The 20188-nt window shown below is 39.6% G+C and overlaps 1 protein-coding gene across 2 annotated transcripts in view; it reads right to left on the bottom strand.

The window, feature by feature from the left end:
• Positions 1 to 20188, bottom strand: part of GRM2 (glutamate metabotropic receptor 2) — a 123391-nt gene that overhangs the window by 18585 nt on the left and 84618 nt on the right. For both annotated transcript variants that reach the window (XM_034439905.3, XM_087887714.1), the window contains 2 exons: positions 3487 to 4324; positions 1080 to 2146 (listed from right to left, as the gene is read on the bottom strand). In XM_034439905.3, coding sequence (XP_034295796.1) covers positions 1080 to 2146; positions 3487 to 4324 — 1905 coding nt within the window. The remainder of the gene's footprint in view (positions 1 to 1079; positions 2147 to 3486; positions 4325 to 20188) is intronic.

Below are 20188 nucleotides of genomic sequence, written 5' to 3'. Positions count from 1 at the left end.
AACTAACTCACAGTTAAGTATATCAAGTGTGGAGAAACCCTGGAGACTTTTATGTATTCTTTCCATAGAGAAAAGATGCTTCAAAAATGGAAAGAAAGAAAAAAAAAGTATGAGTCTTTTAATCTGATATGGTGAAAAACAGCTTATGACTATTACAGTGACAACTAAATTGAGGGTATAGTGTGACACTCCTTGTCAAGTTCTGTTCCAGAAATTCCTAGACGTAGACTGATAAGGGAAAGCACGACTGCTGGGATATTTGTGTCTTGTGCAAGCCTGTAATACAGATATGCGACCGAAGACCTTGGCTGTTTGCCTACTCAAGGCCTGGAATGCTGCAGCATTGGCTTTCTGCAATTAATTAATAACAGAATTAACACAGAAGATACTTGTCACATTTTAGCTACTGTAGTGCTAATTATGCAGCAAACCTCTTTCCCAGATCCAAGATCTTCTTGGAATGTTTGCTCACAAATAAGCCTCACAGATAATGTTGCTAGCACCTTCAACTTAAATTTGACTCTTTACTCTTTTTGCTGTCTTTATTTTCTTATTGATGCATGCTGTGGAATGAATGAATGAATGAATGAATGAATGAATGAATTAATTAATTAATTAATTAATGAGTGGGTCTGTTAGTTGTTCCTTGAACAGATTAACAAAAATTTCCTAGTATCGGGAGAGAGGGATAAAAGTTGACATATGTCAAATAAAAAAAAGATTACTTATGGAACAATTCATAAGTTCTGATCGATTATGTTTATTAGTGTTATGTCCCACCTTTCATTCAGGAGCTCCAAGTGGCATACGTAGCATTCCCTCCTCCTATGTTTCCCCACATCAATCATCTAATGAGGGTGGCTCTTTGATTGAAAGAGAATAACTGGCCCAAAGTCACCAGTGATCTCCTGTAGCTAAGAGTAGACTAGAACTTCAATTTTCCCCCTCCTAGTCCAAACTCCATCAGTGGAAATTGTATCCCAGGACATCTGGACTGAATCTGGAAAAGATTCTCTGAAGCTGCCTGCTGTATGTTAAAGATACCTTTTTTATTTTATTCCCAGCAAGAGCTAACTTACGCGGTAATCGCTGGAGGTAACATAGAAGATGGGCAGGAAGGCTAGCCAAATGATGCATGTGGTATACATGGTGAATCCAATGAACTTGGCCTCATTGAAGTTTTCTGGACATTTCCTGGTCTTGAAGGCATAGACTGTACACAACACGATCAAGAGGACATTGTAGGTGAGTGAAATTAGCATACTGGAGTCTCGGTTGTTGCACTTGAGGATGACAATATACCTTTTGTCAGACTCAGTCTCCTTTCGTGTGCCTGGAATCTCCACCATGAGCCAGATAATGACAATAATGAGCTGGCATGAAATAAGAGCCAGGCAGATGACCACTTGGGAGGTGGGGCTTATGAACCGTGGACGCTGCACGCCTTCTTTGACTCCACTGAAAATCCTTGCAATGCGGTTTGTCTTGGTCAAGAGGGCAGAGTAGCAAACAGCAAAGGAAGTGCCCAACCCTAGGCGCCGCAGAGTACAGACCACAGTGGAAGGCTTGGCAATGAAGATAAATGTCATGCTGTAGCACATCAACACTCCAGTCAGCAGGATGTAGCATAGTTCTCGGCCTGATGCTTTCACAATGGGAGTGTCATTATTCCTAACAAAGACCCCCAAAACAAATAGAGTGGACATGAAACCAAGGCAAGAAATTGTGACTGGCCCAATAGCCCAGACATCCTTCCAGTGAATATACTCTTGGGGTAGTTCATAGCATCCATTTAAAGTCATATTGGGCCAATAGCCAAGGCCACAATCTCTGCAAGTAAATTCATCCAGCAGAAATTCATATGGCTGGCATGGGATACATATCCAACAGCACATGTCTCCTGGTTGCATGCTCTTCATTTCATTCTTCTTGCAGGGGTCACTGCACTGGGAAACAGGAATGGAGGTCTTCACCCATGGAATGAGGCTGGTGTTCAGAAGGAGTCCTTCTGCCCAGTAGCCTACCTTCTGATAGCGATATCTCCCATTGGCTCTCTGGTAGTTGAAAATATTGTAACGACCAATTCCATCTCCACATTGGTCAAATCGAACCATACTTTTGGTGTCTAGTGGTGGTCGAAATGGAGCTGTGAAGTGGAATTGGAAAATTGGATTCAAATGAGAAAGAAATAGCATGATTACAAAACTGAGCTGTCCACATGGAAACTTTTTCCCCAAATTGGTTCTGTTATACTTTTGCCACTTTGCTATTTAAAAAGAGAAGTTCTATTCCTCGTCATTTTTGTATGGATATAAACTACTTCATCACAGAGAGATGCTTATCACCCCCAATGTACATAATTTACTTGCATATTCTCAACAAAGTTGATAGCAATATAATCTGTGCAGAAATCTTAAAAACTGAATTAGACATGGAGCTGAAGTCCAAAATATCTGAAGGGCATGAGGATTGGGAAGGCTATCTTTGGAATCACTGCAGAGCAGCCAGAACATAATAAATAATCTTTTAATGTATCCAAAATGCTGTACATTAGAAGTGGCATTTTTTCAAAGCATGTTAGTACAAACAACACCTCCCTCCTTGAAACATTCAAGCAGCTACATCCTCTGGAAGGCTTGCTGCTTCATATGCAGTTTTGGGTAGTTTTATATATAGACAACACTTCTGTTGGATTGTCAGTGAAGCAGTTTTGTATGTCTCCCTCACACATGGAAGAAACAACCTTTAAAACAGCCACTGAAGCTTTCTAGAAGACATGGCTGCTGAAATTAGTGCTTTTCAAATGTGGCAACTTTAAGATGTGTGGACTTCAACTTTCAGAATTCCCCTGTGTGCAACTATCTTGCTTTCACTGTAAAATATCAGCAGAACTTATGGAAACTCAAATTCCAGGCAGTCAAATCTCCTGGCCTGAGAAAACTACAGTTTTGTTCCATTTGTACAAGCATGCTAAACTAGCAGCTGTCATGCCCAAGAGAACAAGAGTGAGACTTTTTCACTTGATGGCAACATTCAATCAATGAGAGATTTTTTTTTCAATTAATAATGTTAGAGCAATTCACAAAGGAATATTTCTGGTAACCACAGTGGTGGGTTGCTACTGGTTTGCACCGGATTGGGCAAACCAGTAGTGGCGGGGGTGGGAGGCTCCGCCTACCTGCCCGGACACTTCTGCGCATGTGCAGAAGCTTCTGCACATGCGCAGAACTGCCCCGCGCATGAGCCCGCGCACAAGCGAAACAGTAACGACAGGATTTGGAACCCGCTTCTGATCAGACAGTTTGTGGTCATATAGAAAACTCTACCTTTCAGGATATTTCTGCCATACTCTGCCCTGAGATTGTACTGTTCGTCTTAATCTGAGGCTCCAGTTCTGTTCTCCATACCCTGATCTTTGTCTGTTTGTTCTTCATGTTCTTTATTCCTCCCCACAACATTCTATATCAAATCATTACTTTGGCTTACCATCAAAAGTTACGTTGAGCATGAAATCCTTGTAGAACCGCTTTCCATTCACCGGCTTCATGGAATCACAGAGCTTGGTGGCATTGGGGCAGAGTGCTTGATGCATGTTATGAAGGGCATGGGCCATCGCATAGACTGCATTGACCACAAACATGATCTTGGATTCCTGCTCAAACTGCCCTGACTTCAAGGAGAAGTGACTGCAGTTCTGGCTGTGGAAACTACACTGGAACTTGTGTTCCCAGAACTCCTGGAACCATGGATTTCGGCTGTTGTTGTGGAGGTTGAGGTTTTGGAAGTACACCGCAAATTCCTGTATTGGGTAGGATGCCAGTTCAATAGTGATAGCACCATCAGCAATTGGCTCACTGCCAGCCACTACACTCTCCAGAGCTCCCCAACCATCACTGGCCACCCAGGTGAAGGACACATTAATCCTTTGAGCAGCTGCTAGCAGTTCCCGAGCATCTTCACTTCGGGTGAATAGCACTACCACTCTTGCACTGGGTTTTTGCATCAGTGCCTTAATCACCCCATCAAAAGTCTTCTTGTTCATAGAGCGTCCCACTTTCTCAGAAGTTGCAATGCAGATGTTGCGGGCCCGAGCCTGTTGTTCAAAAGCTTCAATGCCTGTTTCTCCATAGTCTCCTTCAGAGGCCACGGTGGAGACGTAGGTCCAGTTGAAGAAGCGCAGGATCTCAGACATAGCTTTGGCCTGGTAGAAGTCTGGTGGGACAGTGCGAGCAAAGTAATCATAGCGAGACTTGTCACTCAGTTTGGCACTGGTGGAAGCATAACTGATCTGAGGGATCTGGAACAGCCGTAGGAGATTGGCCACCTGAAGAGAAAGAGATCAAGGAAGAGAAGGAAGATTCTTAGTGAGTAATTGGAAAAAATGAATGTGCAAAAAGGAACAGGACTATTCTGCCCACCAGTGTGGAAAACATTACTATTTAAGTGTAACCCACTAGAATAATTTCCTGCTATTTTTTAAAGATGGTGGAGGAAGAATTAACATTTTTCCCTGTCCTGTTTGGGGATCATACAGACCTTCTGTAGACTCTAGTTTTAATAACTGCTACTTAAGGTTCAGTTCTGACATTGCAACTAAATAGGGTAAAATTGCTTAGGAATGGCTTACTCTGAATTTATTATATAATGTTTCCTATAATTGTTTTGCAACTCCCTGCAGATCATGCAAGTGCCCAAACCATAGCTTCTACTTCAAAAGCACTTTGGTAGATATCAGAATTTCATGTCATAGTTCTGATCATTCTTCTTGCCTTCAGAAGCGATACCTTCCTGGCTGGAGAGAAGCATGTTCACTTATAAAGTTGTATGTTTACACAATGGGAAATAAAAACAAACATGACATTATTACAGCATGGTTTAGCCAAAGCGTTACACAGATAATGTCTACACTTTCTCTGAATAACAAGTGAATTTTACCACTGTCTTCTACAGGTAAGGTAGGTATCAGACAGGATTTGAATCCTGGTCTTCCACATTGAACAGTGACGCTCTAGCAATTACTTCATTCAACTGCTTCTTTATGCTACTACACATATACAATTATACTCATAGAATTATATACTATTAGATGACACTGAAGCATATTCTATATGCACTTTTTAATTCGGATTCATGCAAAGTACAGGAACTGGTGCTGGAAAAATAATGCCTTAAATCAACCTTGTCCAACCTGGTGTTACCCAGATGTGCAGAGATTGTCTGAAAATTTCACTTGGCAGCACATAGAAAGAATGACAGGTTGAGGAAGGCAGACCTAAATGATCTTGTCCATCAAAATGAAGAGCATTTAGTGGCATGATTTAATTAATACTAGTTTCTATCACTTTATACAGTTAAATGAATTTTTAGATAATTTGATTAAATTTAGATTCCCTCCCCCCCTCCCCCGTGGTCCCATAATGATGGACCATCTGGATTTTAATTTTGATCAGATCAACAGAAGTAAGTATTTTGCTGCTGACCTCAACAAGTCATGGAGTGGACTTTTTATACATTGTGTTTAAAAATGAAATGAAATGTTATATTAAGTAACAGCTGCATATATTTCTGATACATTTCTGATGTATACATTTCTGATATATACATATCAGAAATATACATATCAGAAATATACATAAATATATATTTCTGATATATTTCTGATCGGCTGTTCAGCCTTATCTCTGATTCTTTAATGGCATAGGTAGACATTTATATGCAATTAGGCTAAATTAATTGCACGTCAATGTCTACCTATGTCATTAAAGTTATATTAATAGAAAAACAAACTAGGACCTGTTATATTCAATGAATCACCCACAAATAATTTGCTAGGTGCATGTTACAAACTCTTTATAACTGGGTTGGCAAAATAACAAGTCTATCTTATTTTGATGCTTTGCATTGTGATATCCTTTTTCTTCAGCATTGATTTTCACACAACTGGGCATATTTCTTACCAAAACTGTATGTTCACTTGTAAAGCATGTAGATATACATCATTCAGTGGGTTGTCTTCCTATCTCTTTGCACCTATCACTGATACAAACATCCTTCACGTTTGCAAAAAATTGCCTGAAGATAGCCGTTTGCGACAAAATAGATGTTTACAGTAAAAAAAAAAAAATTCTCTTAAAAATACTCAAGGACAATCTTCCTAGAATGCCAACTGTAACTAGGGTACAGATCAGGGGTGAAATCCAGCAGGTTCTAACAGGTTCTGGAGAACCGGTAGCGGAAATTTTGAGTAGTTCAGAGAACCAGCAAATGCCACCTCTGGCTGGCCCCAGAGTAGGGTGGGAATGGAGATTTTGCAATATCCTTCCCCCAGGAGTGGAGTGGGAATGGGGATTTTGCAGTATCCATCCCCTGGAGTGGGGTGGGAATGGAGATTTTGCAGTATCCTTCCCCTGCCACGCTCACCAAGCCACGCCCACAGAACCGGTAGGGAAAAAATTTGGATTTCACCCCTGGTACAGATGCAATTTAGGGGAAGCAAGGTCACCCCATGGCCAATATAAAGTAGTACATCAGCATTCAAAGCGTTGGAATGTTTCTTCCTTCAAAATTCTCCAGTTTCTTCCAGCTCAACCTGTCAGCCAGAATGCAATAAAGCTTGTTCTAAACAAGTTGTTCAGCATGAGATCTAAGTCTTTAATGGTGAGGGGATGAAATCGTTTGCTCTCAAGTCATGTTCCTTACCAACATTATTTCTCTGGTGGTCTGAAGTCATCTTCCAAATTGTTATGCTGCAATGTTTCATAGATTAATGGCATGCTCTAATTCTTCCAAAGTCATCCTAATATAAAAACCTTGCCTCAGAGGAGCACAATACAATGCCTCTTATCCTTCTGTTACCTCAGATGAAGTGGGAAGAAGCAGACTGTGTCTCAGAAAAAACACGACTCCATTGAATGGTGAAAAAGAGCCATAAAAGACAGTTAGTAGATACCTAGATCCCGCAATATTTCTAGTTCAGGAAGAAGCATTAAAACTAGAGTTGGATGGGCTCGCTAAATCAAACCCCTGGAGGGCAGGGCTGAGGATTTCGGATGATACCTGTATGACAAAATCGCTCAGATCCGGGGGGATTTGGACTCTGACTGGGTAGATTCAGGCAGGGTGACGAGGAACAGTCCTGAGAACGTTATCTGGGAAGAGTTTGACTCTGTGAGTCCTGATGACATGGACAGGATTCTGGGGAGACTTAGTGTGGCCACATGTTTACTGGACCCGTGTCCCTCCTGGTTAGTACTGGCTTCCCGGGAGGTTACATGAGGCTGGCTCCAGGGAATTATCAATGCTTCGTTGAGTGAGGGTTACTTCCCCACTGCCTTGAAAGAGGTGGTGGTGAGGCCTCTCCTCAAGAAGCCTTCCCTGGACCCGGCAGTATTAACCAATTACCGTCCTGTCTCCAACCTTCGCTTTGTGGCAAAGGTTGTTGAGAGTGTGGTCGCGCGACAGTTTCCACAATTCCTGGAGGAAACATCTTATCTAGATCTGTTCCAGTCAGCTTTCAGGCCTGGGCACAGGACGGAAACGGCATTGGTCGCGTTGGTAGATGATCTCTGGAGGGCGCGGGACAAGGGTTGCTCCTCTGGCCTAGCCCTGTTAGATCTCTCAGCGGCTTTTGATACCATCGACCATGGTATCATGCTGCACCGGTTGGAGGAGTTGGGGATGGGGGGCACCGTATTACGGTGGTTCTCCTCCTTTCTCTCAGACCGGTCACAGTTCGTGTTGGCAGGGGGGCAGAGGTCGACCTCGAGGCCTCTCATCTGTGAAGTGCCTCAGGGGTCAGTCCTCTTGCCCCTTCTGTTCAACTTTTATGTGAAGCTGCTGGGTGAGATCATCTGTGGCTTTGGAGTGAACTACCATCAGTACGCTGATGACACCCAGCTGTACATCTCCATCCCAGGCCGCCCCAACGATGCCCTTGAAGTGATGTCCCAGTGCCTGGAGGCTGTGCGGATCTGGATGGGGAGGAACAGGCTCAAGCTCAACCCTTCCAAGACTGAGTGGCTGTGGTTCCCGGAATCCCGATATAGTCAGTTGACTCCATCACTGACTATCGGGGGCAAGTCTTTGGCCCCTGTGGAGAGGGCGCGCAATCTGGGAGTCCTCTTGGAAACGCAGCTGTCCTTGGAGGAACATCTGACGGCTGTAGCCAGGGGGACCTAGTTATCTTCAAGACCGCCTGCTGCTACCGATGACCTCCCACCGACCTGTGCGCTCCCACAGAGAGGGCCTCCTTGGGGTGCCATCAGCCAAACAATGTAGGCTGGTGACCCCCAAGGGGAAGGCCTTCTCTATGGGGGCACCTACCCTCTGGAATCAGCTGCCCCCAGAGATAAGGATAATCCAAGACCTCGGTGCCTTCCACCGTGCCCTTAAAACTTTCTTTTTTCAGCAAGCCGGGCTGGCTTAACATATTTTTTTTAATATTTTTTAATTCTTAATTGGTTTGTTATTTTAAACTGGGGCCAAATTAATATATATCCTTTTAATTGTTTTTTAATGTTTGTATTGTATATTTTTATCTGGCTGTACACCGCCCTGAGTCCCTCGGGAGAAGGTGCGGTATATAAATTCGAAATAAAAAAAAATAAAAAAAATAAAAAAACCCACTGCCATTGCTTTACTGTTGGAGAGCCTTTCAATAACCTTACCTGAAAGCTTACTCATCTTAACTGCAGACGGCAAATAGCATAAGTGCAACTAAGAAGATAATTGATGTTTTCATAGAACATGTAAATGGACAATACTCATCTATTGGAACAATTTGCCTCTCATATCAGCTGTGGTTGCCCCCTACTGCCTTGATGTCCCTTTTTTCATTCCAGTAGAAGCAGAGTATAAATAGAGCAGGGAACAGAAATGATACTGTGGCTAAAATAGTAGCATTTTGGAAAGTAAGAGGACTTGGTTGCAACTAGAAGTTGGCTTCTTCAAGCATTGTTAGGAAAGACTACTACTGTATCTAAGATAATAGCTAATCATTGCAAGTCATCATAAGTCAATGTACACCTATTCGTGGCTCCATTTAGGAGAGTTTAATAGATAATGGTATGCATGATCATTCAAAAGTAAATTCTAGGGAATTTTAAATGACTTTCCATAGATATAACTCCAGAGCCATAGTGGCGCAGTGGTTAGAATGCAGTACTGCAGGCTATTTCTGCTGACTGCCGGCTGCCTGCAGTTTGGCAGTTCAATTTTCACTGACTCAAGGTTGACTCAGCCTTCCATCCTTCCGAAGTTGGTAAAATGAGGACCCGGATTGTTGGGGGCAATATGCTGACTCTGTAAACTGCTTAGGGAGGGCTGTAAAGCACTAAGAAGCATATAAAAGGAAGTGCTATTGCTATAATACAGCCATTGTTGTATAATGGTGGAGATGTCTCCTCAGGGAGACACAGGATCTAATCTACTTTCAGCCACAGAAGCTCCCTGGTCAGCCATTCTCACTTAGCACAACCTTTTTCACAAGGTGATAGTTGTGGGAAAGACTTGGAGAAAGGAGCAGATGCTCTCTTGACCTCCTGTACAAAAGATGGGATATAAATCTAAGAAAGTGTGTGTCTGTGTGTCTGTGTCTGTGTCTGTGTCTGTGTCTGTCTGTCTGTCTGTCTGTAGTCCAAAATTCTGGACCCTTTTGATTATAACATTTTTTAAAAAATACTTAGCATGCTGTGCTGTATAACTGCTTATGAAAAAGAAATACTACTGCATTCACTTCTGCATAATTTTTTTAAAAATTGGGAACTGACCGAAAAGGCTTGTCTGCTATGCCATGTGCTTTGGCACCTGTTTATGAGCCCAGCAAGCTGCTATATTCCATAATAGTAGTTAAACAAATCATTGTTTGGCATGACACATGGATTGAGTCAATTTCTACTTCCAAAACTGACAATGTCCTTCTATCAAAGAACTTCTGTATTTTTCACCAATTTTCTGCCAGGCCCTTCAAATGCTCAGCCAGTTCCATCAAATTGAGGAACAATTCTAAATGTCTACTCAAAAGTCCCATTGAATTACCCATTGAAAGTGGGTGTAGAAGTATGGAATTGATTGTACTGTACTTGAAGTAATTTAACTGGAATTGATGTAACTAAGATTATCCCTGTCGATTGCAACAGATTTACTCACTATACAACTACATTTGGTTCCAACCCATTATGCAACATTGAAGAAAGCTTAATCTGTTGACTTTCCACTTAATTTAGGACCTCCCCAGAAGCGGAGAAAACCAAGAGCAGTAAAATATTTGCTAGCAGCAGTTGCAATGTGCTCCAGAGCTGTTGCAGATGGCATCCCTGTGATCTGCAGCTCTAACTCTCCACTTGCTCCAGATGCTCTGCAGTAAGGCTTGCTTTCTTCAAAGAGGAGAAATCCTCACTAATGAGGTTGTTAAAAATACTGACTACAAAAGAGGCAGGCTAGAGAAAAATCTTCATTTCTGGGGAGAGGAGAGCCAGCACAGGCTTCACAGTTTGGGAGGTGTCAAAAACCTTACTGCATAATTAACATAACAATTAATTTGAAGCAGAAAACTACATTCTCTAACTGCAAGTAAAAACACTCTTGGTGCAAACACTGCAAACACAAGGCTGCAAACACTCTTTCAATGACATTGCACAACTGACTTTATAGAATTTCACCCAAAACTAGGGATTGCCAGATCTTGGAAGGTCAGATCTGGCTAACCTCACTGTTGCAATATTTTCAGGATCAGACTCAATAAAGATAATAGGAGTTAGAGCTTTAAATATATTTCTTTTTAATTATGATAGGCATTCTATATTCACTGAATATTCAAGGTAGAAGCGACGAGAATGGTGAGGGTGGCTCCTTATATATACAAGGGGTGGAGCTAGGAATGGGAGTGGTAAGTTATGAATACATTAAAGTCCAAAGAATAAGTTAACCTCTGATGTTCCATATATACATTATTTACACATTGGAGAATAAGGCATTTACATCTGACAAATCCCCCTCTAAATGCCGGTTCGTTACACAACACCAATTACATTCTGATTCAGGACAATATAATACATATAATTTAGAAGTTAAATATTTGTGTTGTTTAGAAGGTAAGGGTTTTGTTAATATGTCAGCTAATTGTTCAGAAGTATCGCAATGTATTGCTTTAATGAATCCGTCTTGAGACAGTTGTCTCACATGCTTAAACTTTATATCAATATGCCTGGACCTTTGTCCAATTGCATCGGATCTGGATATTTCAATGGCCGCTTTATTGTCTTCATGCATAATAAATGGTAAGGTGGGTTTCTTCCAAACATCAGTGATCAGATCATTGAACCATACAAGGTTATTTGCAGCTTTGGACAAACAAACATATTCCGCTTCTGTAGTAGAAGTGGCTACTAGTTCTTGTTTACCAGTATACCAGTAAACTGGACAATCATTCAATAGAAAAACATAACCAGAAGTACTCTTTCTGCATGATGTATCACCAGCCCAATCTGCATCAGCATAACAAGTAATTTTTGGTTCTCTGTCATTATTGGGTTCCAACATTAAACAAAAATCTAATGTACCCTTCAGATATCTTAGAATTCTTTTGACAGCTTCCCAATGATACAAGGTTGGTTTACTAACATATCTTGACAATAGATTGAGAGGTAATGCAATATCTGGCCTAGTCCAATTAGATATATAAAGGAGTGAACCTATAACTGATCTGTAAAATGTGTTGTCTTTAAACTCAGGAGAAGATTCATCAGTGTTTCTAAGAAAATCAGTTTGCATAGGGGTGTCACAGGTTTTAGCATTATTTAAGTTACATTTGTTTAGGAGTTCGATGATTTTATCTTTCTGTGTAAGTTTGAATCCCCTTTTAGTTTTGTTAATTTGCACACCAAGGTATTTATTCACTTTACCCAGAGATTTCAGTGAGAAGTGTTCATTTAACTTATTTACAAAGATTTCCCTGCTCTCTTTATGCTTTCCAATGTATAAAATATCGTCCACGTAAATTAATACAAATTCAATATGATCATTACTCTTTTTTACAAAGAAACAGTTATCAGCAGTGGTGGCGTTGAAATCCATGGTCTTAAGTACTTTTACCAAGCAATCGTACCATCTTTTGCCGGATTGCTTTAATCCGTACAGACTCTTATTTAATAACCAAATTTCGTTCTTATTAGTGTATTGACTGTGTGGTGCTCTTACATATATTTCCTTATCTAATTTTGCATGTAAGTATGCGGTCTGTATGTCATATTGGAATACGTCCAGATTGAGTGCAGATGCTACTACAAGGGCTGTTTTGACACTCTCTGTTCTCACTGTGGGTGAATATGTATCAGTATAGTCTTCTGGATATTTTTGTGCATAGCCTTGTGCAACTAGTCTAGCCTTGTATAAGGTATTGCCTCCTTCTAAGTTCTTAATTTTATAAATCCACCTGGTACCTATAATTGTTTTATCCTTAGGTGCGATCGCAGGTGTGAATACATTTAATCCTTGTAAACTTTCCATCTCTTTTTCCATAGCTAGTTCCCATTTTTCTCTTTCTTCATGTGGAAGTTTCAATACTTCTTCATATGTATTAGGTGTTATTTGTTCTCCATTCATATGCATTATGTAATCTTTGTATTTATTTGGTATTTGGTTTCTATTGTTTCTAATAGTTCTTTCAGGCTTGCTATGGTTATCATGCAAATATCTAGCTTCCTTTTTTGTTAATGTGTCTGTCTTTATTTTATGCTGACTATTAGTCCAAGTTTTGGTTTTGTTCTTACTTTTGTTAATATTTTGATTTTCTGTTGTTCCTTCCTCGCAAGATATCGTATCTTTACATTTATTAGGAAATATTTCATTAAGGTGCAATTTTGACCAATTGGCCTGTTCATGGAACACAGCTGTTCTGGATACTATAAATTTGTTATTACTATCAATAAATCTGTACCCTTTGGTTCCAGTTTCGTATCCCATGAATCTTAATCTCCTGGATACGTTTTCTCCCTTTCTCCTCAATTGTTTAGGTATGTGTACGTCTGCAGTGACTCCAAATATGTGCATGTGTGATAATTTGGGTTTTCTATTGTACATCACCTCATATGGTGTCTTATTCACAATACTGGACCAGGTTCTATTTTGAGTGTAATTCGAATAATGTAATGCCTCTGACCAAAATTGTTTGCCTAAACCAGCATCCTCTAATGTGCACCTAATCATGGTTTGTAGTGTGGAATTTTTCCTCTCTGCAACTCCATTTTGAAATGCAGAAAAAGGATTGGACGTGAAATGTAACATTCCTCTATCCTTTAACCATTGGGAGAATTCTTTAGACATGAACTCACATCCCCTATCTGTCATAATTTGCTTTATTCTGATATTATGTTGTGTTTCTATACGTTTGTAGAATTCCTTAAATTTCTGAAATGTTTCATCCTTGTGCTTTAATGTGTAAACAAAACCATATCGGCTGTAGTCATCCACTATTGTTAGGAAGTAACGTTTTCTATAGGTAATTGAGGGACTTAATGGACCAACTAAGTCCATATGTACCAAATCAAAAATATTGTTAGTTGATCTGTTAGATTTTTTTGGTCTGGGACTGGTTTTTAGTTTGGTGGACTTACATACTGAGCATTCCAAATAATTTTCACAATTTTTTATTTTGACACCTTCTGCGTATTCAGTCATTTTTTGTACTACAGGAAAGCTTGCATGTCCTAATTTCCTGTGTAAGATGTGAGCACACTCATCATGAATTGGTTTACCTATTTTTGGTTTCTTTTCCTTGTATGTATTTTTGTGATCATGAGTTATTCTACACTCATCATTGTCACTGTTACTGACATTTTCATCATCTGCTTCAATACAATCTTCCATATTTGAATCAATGTTATGTAAACATCTTTCTTTAGTTATCAGATAGGGTAGACCTCCTTTTATCATTACAGTACCTACATTTGTTTTGTTCTTTTCTATAGTTGCTTTCCCCTTTGAGAAAACTATATTGATATCAGATTCTCTGCTTAATTTTATGGCACTTAGTATGTTGTGAGGTATTTCTGGGATTAATAATACCCCCTCTATTTTCCCTAGACCAGGCAAGGTCACATTTCCTTTGCCTAGTACTTGAACCTTTTCTTGATTAGCTACCTTTATCACAAACTTATCTTCTATAAATGAAGATAATATACTTTTGTTGTTGGTGGTGTGATTTGTTGCACCAGAATCAATAAGCCAATTGTTATTCTCATCCTGCTGTGTTCTGGTGCTGTCTTGTTTATTTAGCCCATTCAGTGACCCAGATTTCCTCTCTTTTGAATTTTCTCTACCCCCTCTACCTTCTTTGTAATTTGGTGGGCTTCTATATTTGTGTCTATCTGTGGAAGATTGTCTGTAATTATATTTGCTCCTATATTCTGGTCTATGTCTCTCTCTTGAGACTTTGGGGCAGTCTCTTCTACTATGTTCCCTGGATCCACAATTGTAGCATCTAAAGGCCTCATTATGTTTATCTTGAAAGACTACTTTCCTAAAAGGTTTGTGGTCTGTTTGGTTACTGGATCGATTTTTTCTTGAATTGTCTTCTGCTATCAATTTGTTAGATAGACTTTCTATGGATAAATATCCCAAATTAGTGGTATCTAAGTGTGACATAAAGCTATCCCATGATGGATCAAGTGAATTGATAATAACACTTTTCATTGTTTGATCTGAAATCACTTCCCCCCTCAATTGTAGCTCAGCTCTTATTTTGTTTAGATTTATCAAATGCTCACTTATAGAAACCCCTGGTTTTACTCTAGAGGAAAAGAAATCCTTAGACATTCTTGTGGTTGTAGCTACGCTATCGCTGTGAAATAGATTAAACATGCATTGAATTATTTCTGATACAGTTAGGTTTGGTTTGATGCTATGATACATTGCAGGAGACACGCTAGATATTATTATGAAAAATGCTCTATGATGTAAACAATCTATTTTTAAAGTCCAAGGTCTTCTTGGAGGGCTAGTTATAAAGAATAGTAAATTTTCTTTCATGAAAATAACCTGAAGCTGTTGATACCACTCTTGTAAATTAATGCCATCAATTCTAAGTTTTGGGAAGTCACTGGGTAAGTTACCTACATCATTCTGTCCATTACTTACAACCTGGGGCAGTCCGTGATCTCTCAAGTGCAGGAAATTACAGAACGGCATTGGGATGCTTGCAATGAGTCTGCGCGGTTCTCTGGCCAGTTCAATTCCTTCTGGGTCGTCTACGTAGTTTCGCACATGCGCGTTGCTCATTTCTTCTTTGGTGGCGTCGTGGAAGGTTCTCTCCCTTTCAGCTCTCTCGATCCGCTCCTCCTCAGATGAGTCGGTCTCTGGCTCGGTTTTTGGGGTTCTGGTGGTGGTGACGGTTCTTTTCTTCTTTTTGTGTGCGTTGGTATTCGATTTTGTCTGTGGTGTAGGGCGAAATCGGCATGGCTCTCTGGGCTCGGGCGTCGTCGCTTTCGAAGTCAGGATGGGAGCGTGCAGGTCTTGAGTCGCCGGTTTGATTTCTTGCTTCTTCGTAGATGTCTTGGTAATTTTCAGTCTTGGCCCAAAAGCAGCAAAAAGCGTTTTCATTGCTGATTTTACTTGAGATTTTGTTAAATCGTCTTCACTTTCTGATTTTGGATCATCTGAAGAGTTTGAGACTTCTTTCTCACTTTCTTCGTCTGATAGTGTTTTTCGCGCCAGAAATTTTGAACTGAGCGTTTTGATTGGCTCTGCTCCATTCTCTTTTGAAGTTCGTTGAAACCAAGATGGCTGCCATTCAAAATTTCGCGCGGGATCACATCTTTTCTTTTTAACAACTATTTTCTCAGTAGTCATCTCACTTACGATTTTTTGATCTTTGGGTTTTTCTTTAATGACGTTTTTCTCTCTCGCTGCTCCGCTGTTCTTCAGCATCTCCTGGAGGTCCGCGATGAGACTTTCATCATTCTTTTGGCTTTTTAGTATCTTTAATATCTCTGACCTGAGTTCGTTATTTTCTATTTCGATTTCTTTCTGGTCATTATTTTCACTCATTAGTTCTTCTTCTTCAGTGGTGTATTCTTCGGATTCTCTCGAAATCGCATTGGTGGATTCGTTGATCATCTCTTGATCAGTTTCTATTTCTTTGCTGTAGGCCCTGGTGTTGGGCCTATCTTTCTTGGACATTTTTAATTACTTATTGAGTCAATTAACCATCCTCTGCTACCAGCTTGTTGCAATATTTTCAGGATCAGACTCAATAAAGATAATAGGAGTTAGAGCTTTAAATATATTTCTTTTTAATTATGATAGGCATTCTATATTCACTGAATATTCAAGGTAGAAGCGACGAGAATGGTGAGGGTGGCTCCTTATATATACAAGGGGTGGAGCTAGGAATGGGAGTGGTAAGTTATGAATACATTAAAGTCCAAAGAATAAGTTAACCTCTGATGTTCCATATATACATTATTTACACATTGGAGAATAAGGCATTTACATCTGACACTCACTGTCAGATGTAAATGCCTTATTCTCTAATGTGTAAATAGTATATGAACGGGGTATCAGGGGTTAACTTATTCTCCACTTCTTAATGTATTCATAATTCACCACTCCCACATATAGCTCCACCCATTGTATATATAAGGAGCTACATGCACCCTTTTCCTCGCTTCTATCTGTGAATATTCAGTGAATATAGAATGCCTATTGTAAATAAAAGAAAATATATTTAAACCTTTAACTCTTACTAATCTTATTGAGTCTGATCCTGAAAATATTGCAACAAGCTGGTAGCAGAGGATGGTTAATTGACTCAATAAAAACTTAAAAATGTCTAAGAAAGATAGGCCCAACACCAGGGCCTACAGCAAAGAAATGGAAACAGAACAAGAAATAATCAACGAATCCACAAACGCAATTTCGAGAGAATCCGAAGAATACACCACTGAAGACGAAGAAATAATAGATGAAAATGATGACCAGGAGGAAATCGAGATAGAGAATAACGAACTCAGGTCAGAGATATTAAAATTATTAAAGAGCCAGAAGAATGATGAAAGCCTCATCGCGAACCTCCAAGATATGCTGAAGAACAGCGGAGCAGCGAGAGAGAAAAACATCACTAATGAAAAGTCTAAAGACCCAAAAATAGTGAGTGATATGACTGCAGAGAAAATCATTGCGAAGAAGAAAAACAGTGATCCCGCGCGAAATTTTGAATGGCAGCCATCTTGGTTTCAACAGGCCTCCAAGATGAGCGAAGCAGAGCCAATCAAAAAGCTCAATTCAAAATTTCTGGCGCGAAAAACATTACCAGACAACGAAAATGAAAAAGAAGATTCAAACACCTCAGAAGAATCAGAATCAGAAAGTGAAGGTGATTCAACAAACTACCAAATAAAATCAGCAATGAAAACGCTTTTTGCCGCATTTGGGCCAAAACTAAAAATTACTAAAAAGCTAACGAAGAAGCGAGCGAGCAAGCCAATGCCTCAAGACCTGCCCGCTCCCATCCTGACTGCGAGAGCGCTGACGCCCGAACCCAGAGAGCCTTGCCGATACCGCCCTACGCCACAGACCGAAGCAAGCACCAACGCCCTCAAAAGAAGAGGAAGAACAGCCGCCGTCGTCAGGACTCCCAAAATCGAACCAGAGACCGATTCGTCCGAGGAGGAGCAGAACGAGCGAGCCGCAATGGGGAGAACCTTCCACGACGACTCCAAAGAAGAAATGGACAACGCGCATGCGCAAGACTACGCAGACGGCCCGGGAAGACATGAACTGACGGGAAGACCGCGCAGACTCGTTGCGAGCATCCCCACGCCGTTTTGCAATTTTCTGCATTTACGAGACCACGGACTACCTCAGGTTGTAAGTAATGGACCCAATAATGTCGGAAATTTACCCAGTGACTTCCCGAAGCTAAGGGTTGATGGCATTAACTTGCAAGAATGGTATCAACAGCTCCAGGTTGTCTTTATGAAGGAAAGCTTACTATTTTTTATCACTAGTCCCCCAAAAAGACCTTGGACTCTAAAAATAGATTGTTTACACCATAGAGCATTTTTCTTAATAATATCTAGTGTGTCTCCTGCAATGTATCACAGCATTAAGCCAAATCTGACTGTTTCAGAAATTATTCAATGCATGTTTAATTTGTTTCACAGTGATAGTGTAGCTACCACCACAAGGATGTCTAAAGACTTCTTTTCATCTAGGATAAAACCAGGGGTTTCCATAAGTGAGCATTTAATATCTTTAAACAAAATAAGAGCTGAGCTGCATTTGAGGGGGGAGGTGATTTCAGACCAAACAATGAAAAGTGTTATTATCAACTCACTTGATCCATCATGGGACAATTTTATGTCACATTTAGACACAATCAATCTAGGATACTTATCCATAGAAAGTCTATCCAATAAATTGATAGCAGAAGACAATTCAAGAAGAAATCGTTCTAACAATCACACAGAACACAAACCATATAGGAAAGTAGCTTTCCAAGAAAAATATAATGAAACATTTAAATGTCACAATTGTGGATCCAGGGAACACAATAGAAGAGATTGCCCCAAAATTTCAAAGGAAAGACATAGGTCAGAATATAGAGACAAATACAATTATAGACAGTCTTCCATAGATAGACATAGATATAGAAGCCCACCAAATTACAAAGAGAATAGAGGGGGCAGAGATAATTCAAAGGATAGAAAATCTGGCTCACTGAATGGGTTAAATAAACAAGACAACACTAACATACAGCAAAATGAGAACAATAATTGGCTTATTGATTCTGGAGCAACTAATCACACCACTAACAACAAAAATATATTGTCTTCATTTACAGAAGATAAATTTGTAATAAAGGTAGCTAACCAAGAAAAGGTTCAAGTATTAGGTAGAGGGAATGTAACCCTGCCTGGTCTAGGAAAAATAGAGGGGGTATTGTTAATACCTGAAATACCTCATAAGATACTAAGTGCCATAAAACTAAGTAGAGATTCTGACATTAACATTGTTTTTTCAAAAGGAAAAGCGACTTTAGAGAAGAATAAAATAAATATAGGCACTGTGATGATTAAAGGAGGCCTACCTTATCTGATAACAAAGGAAAAATGGCTGCATAACATTGATTCAAATATGGGAGATTGTATTGAAGTAGATGATGAAAATATTAGCAACAGTGATAATGATGAATGTAAAATATCTCATGATCACATAGATGCACACAATGAAAAAAAACCAAAAATAGGTAAGCCAATTCATGATGAATGTGCTCACATCTTACATAGGAAGTTAGGACATGCCAGTTTTCCTGTAGTACAAAAAATGACTGAACACGCAGAAGGTGTTAAAATAAAAAATTGTGAAAACTATTTGGAATGCTCAGTATGTAAATCTACAAAACTAAAAACTAGTCCCAGGCCAAGAAAATCTACTAGATCAACTAACAAAATTTTTGATTTAGTACACATGGACTTAGTTGGTCCATTAACTCCATCAATCACTTATAGAAAACGTTACTTCTTGACAATAGTAGACGATTATAGCCGCTATGGATTTGTTTATACATTAAAACACAAAGATGAAACCTTTCAAAAATTTAAAGAATTTTACAAACGCATAGAAACACAACACAATATCAAAATAAAACAAATCATGACAGATAGGGGATGTGAATTCATGTCTAAAGAATTCTCCCAATGGTTAAAAGACAAAGGAATGTTACATTACACATCTAGTCCATTTTCTGCGTTCCAGAACGGGATTGCAGAGAGGAAGAATTCAACATTACAAACCATGATTAGATGCACATTGGAAGATGCTGGCTTAAGCAAACAATTCTGGTCAGAAGCCTTACATTATTCAAATTACACACAAAATAGAACCTGGTCCAGCATTGTAAATAAGACACCATATGAAGTGATGTATAATAGGAAACCAAAATTAGCACACATGCACATATTCAGAGTCACTGCAGACGTACACATACCTAAGCAATTAAGAAGAAAGGGAGAAAATGTGTCCAGAAGACTCAGATTCAGCTGTGTTCCATGAACAGGCCAACTGGTCTAAATTACATCTTAATGAAATATTTCCAAATAAATACAAAGATACAAAATCTCATGAGAAAGGGACCATAGAAAAGCAAAATATCAACAAATATAAAAACAAAACCAAAACTTGGACAAATAGC

Source organism: Pantherophis guttatus, chromosome 2 (genome assembly GCF_059756535.1).
Source record: "Pantherophis guttatus breed Tessera chromosome 2, ASM5975653v1, whole genome shotgun sequence".
NCBI classification, from domain to species: Eukaryota; Metazoa; Chordata; class Lepidosauria; order Squamata; family Colubridae; genus Pantherophis; species Pantherophis guttatus.
This window is presented reverse-complemented; position numbering and strand designations above follow the sequence as displayed.